Source organism: Mandrillus leucophaeus, unplaced genomic scaffold (genome assembly GCF_000951045.1).
Source record: "Mandrillus leucophaeus isolate KB7577 unplaced genomic scaffold, Mleu.le_1.0 Scaffold59, whole genome shotgun sequence".
Taxonomy (NCBI): Eukaryota; Metazoa; Chordata; class Mammalia; order Primates; family Cercopithecidae; genus Mandrillus; species Mandrillus leucophaeus.
This window is the reverse complement of record NW_012106363.1, coordinates 2427194-2432761: the sequence shown is the minus strand read 5'-3', so window position 1 is coordinate 2432761 and position 5568 is coordinate 2427194. Positions and strand designations below refer to the sequence as shown.

Sequence of the window (5568 nt, the reverse complement as noted above, 5' to 3'; positions counted from 1 at the left end):
GAGCAAGACTCCATCTCAAAAAAAAAAAAAAAAAAAAAAAGTGAGAAAATAAATTAAACAGCTTAGCTTATTCAATGTCATATTGATTTGATATAACCTAAAAACACTTGATCTGAAATAACAACATTCTCTTGGTGTCTACCTTTAAAAAATATATTTGGAACTGGTTGCTCAGAAGATATATAACCACTGAACAACAAAGTTGCGTTAAACACATACATATACACAAGGGGGCTACTTCTCTGGTATATAAAATAACCTCTAGCAAATTTGAAAGCTTAGAAGTCTTAAAGTAATACATGATGATAAACTTTTTTTTTTTTTTTTTTTTTTGAGATGGAGTCTCATTCTGTCGCCCAGGCTGGAGTCCAGTGGTACAATCATGGCTCACTTCAACCTCGGTCTCCCATCAGACTCAAGCAATCCTCCCACCTCTGCCACCGAGTAGCTGAGACTACAGGTGTGTGCCACCACACCTAATTTTTGTTATTTTTTTTGTAGAGACAGGGTTTCACCATGTTGCCCAGGCTGATCTTGAACTCCTGGGCTCAAGCAATCTGTCCGCCCTCGGCTCCCAAAGTGTTGGGATTACAGGCGTTTGAGCCACTACACCTGGCTAATATTAACCAATATTTATTGAATGATATATACAAATCATTATGCTTAGCACCAGAAATACAAAGAAGTATTGGACTTAACATTCCCGTCCTACAATTAAACTGCAAATGGTGGCCAAATAATTGGGCCACAACGTTGAACAAACTAATGAGTATTGCATACAATCAGTTTTAACAGACTAGTAGTAGGAATTAAACACAGTGAAAAAGGAAAAAAAAGGAAAGCCTGGGAACACATCTTAACATTTTATCTTATGACTTGTCTCATCTTTTATAGCAGCTTACATTTTTTTAAACAGCGGGCATAACATCTGAGTGGAGGTTTATAGAAACTACAGGAGAAAGGGCTGATGTTCACCCCGTATTTCAGATGAGGAAAGTGAAGCTTTCAACGAGGTTACGCAACTTTCCTAAAATTGCAGTTCAGAGAGCTGCCTTGCCGACTTTGTCCAGAGCTCACTTCTATTGCACTAAATTCTAAATTATCAGTGCTAAAGTGAGAACTCGAAGGGACCTCAGAAATCTCCTAATGGAGTGTTTCCCTAACCAATCTGATAAACTTTCTGGGATATACATTAAAAACCCATTCCCAGGACCCACTGCATATCTACTAAATAAGTTAAATGAGAGAGGTTTTATATTTTCACAAGAGTCTCCAAGAAGTAATTCTAATGATTAGTTATGCTTAGAAAACACTGTACTATGTCTGTATGTCCAGTATGCCACACATTTGGCTACTTAAATTTACATTCATTAAAACAGCAAAATTAAAAATTGAGTTCTTCAATTTTTAGTTCCACCAGTTACATTTCAAGTGCTCAACAGCCACATGTGGCTAGTAGCTACCATAACTGGAGAGCAAAGATTTAGGAAATATCCATCCTGCAGAAATTTCTATTGGATTATGCTGATACTACACCAACCCTTCAACTGCCATGAGAAAACAGAGGCACAGGATCTTGTCCAACAAGGGCCATAGAGCTCATCAGTGGTAGAATTGTGACATTAACCTCACTGCCAGCACCCTTCCTACTGTATTACTTCATCCTATCTTATACTCAGGGTTTGTTCAAATAGGAATTATTTCCCTTTTCACCTTTTATCATGGGTTCCAGCAAAGCAAGAAGAGAAATTCTAAATTTGCGGGTAAAAAAAATCTTTAAGACAAGGTTTATTAAAAAATAATGATTAAATCTATCTGCAATTTTTGCATAAATTCAAAAGTCATCTTGGACAGTTAAGAATACTGTGGTGTTAGAAGACACATCTTAGCTTGTTTTAACTATTGTAAGTCCTTTCTCTTTTATTGTCCTGATGGTTTTATTCTCTTTCTTGAATTTTGAAACCCTCAGACTAATGATACATAAGTGTGAAAGGTTATATCTTATTTAGCAAACATTTTAAAGATGAAAAGCTGAGAAACAAAGAGCAACCCAAAGAATGTCACTTGTCTGTCTAATTTTCGAATGTGGTTACTCAGACTACTGAGCACTCTTGGCTTTTAGTAATTCAGTGCTTTAGTATTTATACTAATATGTTTTCACTTTTAAACTATATTTTCCTTTGACCACTGTTATGTTTGAAAACAATTTAAAGTGTTTCAATTTTCAACATAATTTGAGGGACTAAAAGAAGCACTAAAACATCTAGAAAGATTTAGATAATAAGGTCAACATATAATCAGCTTTAAAGAATATGGCAGTGTCTTAAAAATAAAACCAGTTGTTCCTGTCTAGTATGTTTAGAATGCAAATGTCTCCAAAGTCAGTCAACTTAAGTCATGACAGTTCATGTTTAAAGTACGCAGGAAAACAACCTGGAACTCCTTATTAACTGAAATGTTAAAAATACTATTATTACAGCTCTATTGATTCTTTTTTCACAAGCTGAATTCTAGTGAGTAGATTTAGAGGAAATATTTTATGTCAAACGTTACAGAAAGTTAGAAATTGGATGGTTAAAAAACATGACGCAACAACATAAGGCACTATGAACAAATACTTATTCAAGACAGATGTTACCATAATTTGCAAGGTACTTACAAGCATTCAGTATGGGGTTCTAGATAGAAGCTACTTGTTATTCAGAGAAGGAGGTGATGCAAAAAAAAAAAAAAGCACAGCTATTTTCCTTCTAAACACTCTTTGGTGTTGAGGTAAACAAACGAAAAATAAAATAACCGTCTAAGTACACAAGAGCAAAGCAATAGTCTCTAAGTTATAAAAGGAGGAAAGAAAAATTGAGTCTAACCTTTTAAATAGGAGACTGGGGCTTAAGGTGAAATTTATTTGCTGGCTTTTAAATCAGATGCATTATTTCTACATTATATCTGTTATGTCTTGACCCCCCACTTCACCATATTAGGGAGAAACAGGCACATCCAAGACTCTTAGGCCAACAAAACTACTTTTGGAGGTAGCACAGCTCACCAAATGAAGGAGAATGTTAAAGAAAACCCAGTGACAATAGTTTCAACTGACCTGTCTCAACCAGCCAGGGATAAGTACTGGTGTATGCTAGTATAAGGAGAATTAAAAATATTGTAAACTCTAAACAAGTATTAAAATGGTCCATAAATTTCAAATCTCATAAAAGATAGTTACTTTAAAAAAAAAAAAAAAAAAAAAAAGGAGTAAAAGCATTTGGAAGAGGGACTCCTGGAGGAAAGACTAGCTCCCGAGGAACACAGGTCAAATGGGTGGGGGCGGTAATCATCTAATCATCCCTCTACCAGGTGATGCTTCAGTACCATCCCTAACAGTTTTAGACATCCTTAGAAGTGATTTAGGTAATCCGCAAATGTGTTTTGCGATACAAGAACCACGGAGATGACGCTGAAATTTCTAACTTCAAAAAGATGCACTCGTGAGAGAAAACAGGCATGAAATTCCCATATTGTAATTATTTAGCTTCCTGTAGAAAAAACACCTTCAGGCATATAAGACAGCACACTTGACACTGACCCAGCAAAGTTTTCGGCTGGCCCTCACTATCTCTCAACCCCCCCTTCCTCCACTTCCCTGCTGTTCTTTCCTGGCACACAAAATATAGGCCAATGAGCAGTGGGTGGGTGAGGAGGATGTGAGAGAAAATTTGAGAAGTAAAAAAAGGAGCAACTTAACCAGGACATGAATGAGAGACTGAAGGGTCTAACAAGGGTAGGCAGACAACAATTAGAACTACTGAAAAATGGGCTTTCCAGGGCAGTAGTGAGCGCTCAGTGCTTTTAGGGGTTTAAGCAGGGGTCAGACTACCTACCACTTGTCAGAGAGGCTGCAGAGGGGACGGCTGCTTTAGATGACCTCTAATGTCTCTTCCGACTCTGAAATGTTAGGATTCTTATTTCACAAAGGAGAACGCAATGGTCATAGAAGCCCACTGACTTGAAACCCTTTTAAATACGCAGCCTTGGAGGCTGCTTCCCAAACACCACTCCCACCTCTCCCGCACGTGCCCACCCCGCCCCCTTTCAATATTTCCACCTCCACGTGCAAACCGCCTCGCGGCACTGGCCTCAAGGCGGACAGACACCTACCCCTGCAAAGCACCAAAACTATGCTCCCCCTCCCCGCGAAGAAGAGAGGACTACTCCACTCTCCCACCCTCAGTGGCTAAAAAAGGAAAAGTCTCGGATCCAGCCTTTCCCCCCTAGCCAGAGCAGGGGGCGGGGGCAGGACGCAGAGAAAAACTTTCTTCTCGAATTTTTCTTCCAGAGGGTGGAGGAGATGGAGAGAACCCCAACGAGTCCAGGGCTGATGGGGTGGGGGGAGGGGAACCCCTGAATCGTTTAACGGCTGGAAGGGGGAGGGGGGGCTCCGGAGATTGAGGGGGCGTGGGATGGAGAAGCAGGCCAGGGAGCAGGGTCAGGGAGCTGCGGGGTTCCTGGGGTCGGGGAGCTGCAGGCGTCCCCCCCACCTGGCACACAAAGCGGCTGCCGCGCTCGGCTCTCACCAGATCCTTTGTGTTTTCCATCAGGGCCTCATGGGTAGGGGTTGTCCGTGCTCCCCGAGCCCGCGGCGCCCCCTCCCCGGGCTGGGGGCAGGTGCCTCTCCCCGGGACTGCGGCGACTACAGGGAGCCCCCGGCTGGGCCCAGACCGGTGGCGGCTGCGGCAGCCCCCGGATTTCCCCCCTTTAACTCGGGTGGCCCCAGGATATCAACAACATTAGCATAGCCCTCCCTCCCCAGCGCGCCTGCGCCGTGACCCGCGCCCCGATTGGCCCACTTCCCTACATACCCTCCTCACTCGCTTCCAGCGTGGGACCCTCTGCAGGCTCCGTACTCCAAGGACCGTACCAAGACGAGAGGTGGAAAGCGCATTGGGGCTTGTGTTAAATCCACTGGTTAAAGTCAACAGGAAAAGCAGAAGTTTCATTCAGCTGTCCGAGTGTATACTCGGGCTTTCTTGCGCTCCTTTCAATATGTTGCAGCTGCGAAGTTGTGTTGGAAAAATTTTCCACTCCAGTCACGCCGCTTCCCCCTACACCCGGAAGATTGGCCCTCCCGGAGGAACTCCCACACGGGGCGGGGCTGGGTAGGGGAGTGAGAGTTACGTAGAGGGAGGGAGTGCTGGTCACGTGGCAAGAGGCTGCGCAGGCTCCTTCCGGCCCCAGGGGCTTCGGCGGCGGCGGCCAGGGAGGTGCCTGGGCGCATGCGCAGCGAGGTTCCACGTGAGCGCCTGCGTTTCTCCTCAAACCTAACGATGCCGCCGGAACGGAGGAGACGAATGAAACTGGACCGGAAAACCGGAGCGAAGCCGAAACGGAAGCCCGGAACGAGGCCGGGCTGGAAAGCCGGAGCAGGGCCAGGCCGGCCTCCCCAAAAGCCTGCCCCTTCATCCCAGCGGAAACCGCCGGCCAGCTCACCAAATGAAGGAGAATGTTAAAGAAAACCCAGTGACAATAGTTTCAACTGACCTGTCTCAACCAGCCAGGGATAAGTACTGGTGTATG

At 43.8% G+C, this 5568-nt stretch overlaps 1 protein-coding gene across 1 annotated transcript in view; it reads right to left on the bottom strand.

Moving 5' to 3' along the window:
- Positions 1–4771, bottom strand: part of MBTD1 (mbt domain containing 1) — a 94806-nt gene extending 90035 nt beyond the window's left edge. The window contains exon 1 of the mRNA XM_011999223.1: positions 4569–4771. Coding sequence (XP_011854613.1) covers positions 4569–4589 — 21 coding nt within the window. The 5' untranslated portion in view covers positions 4590–4771. The remainder of the gene's footprint in view (positions 1–4568) is intronic.
- Positions 4772–5568: the final 797 nt, after the last annotated feature.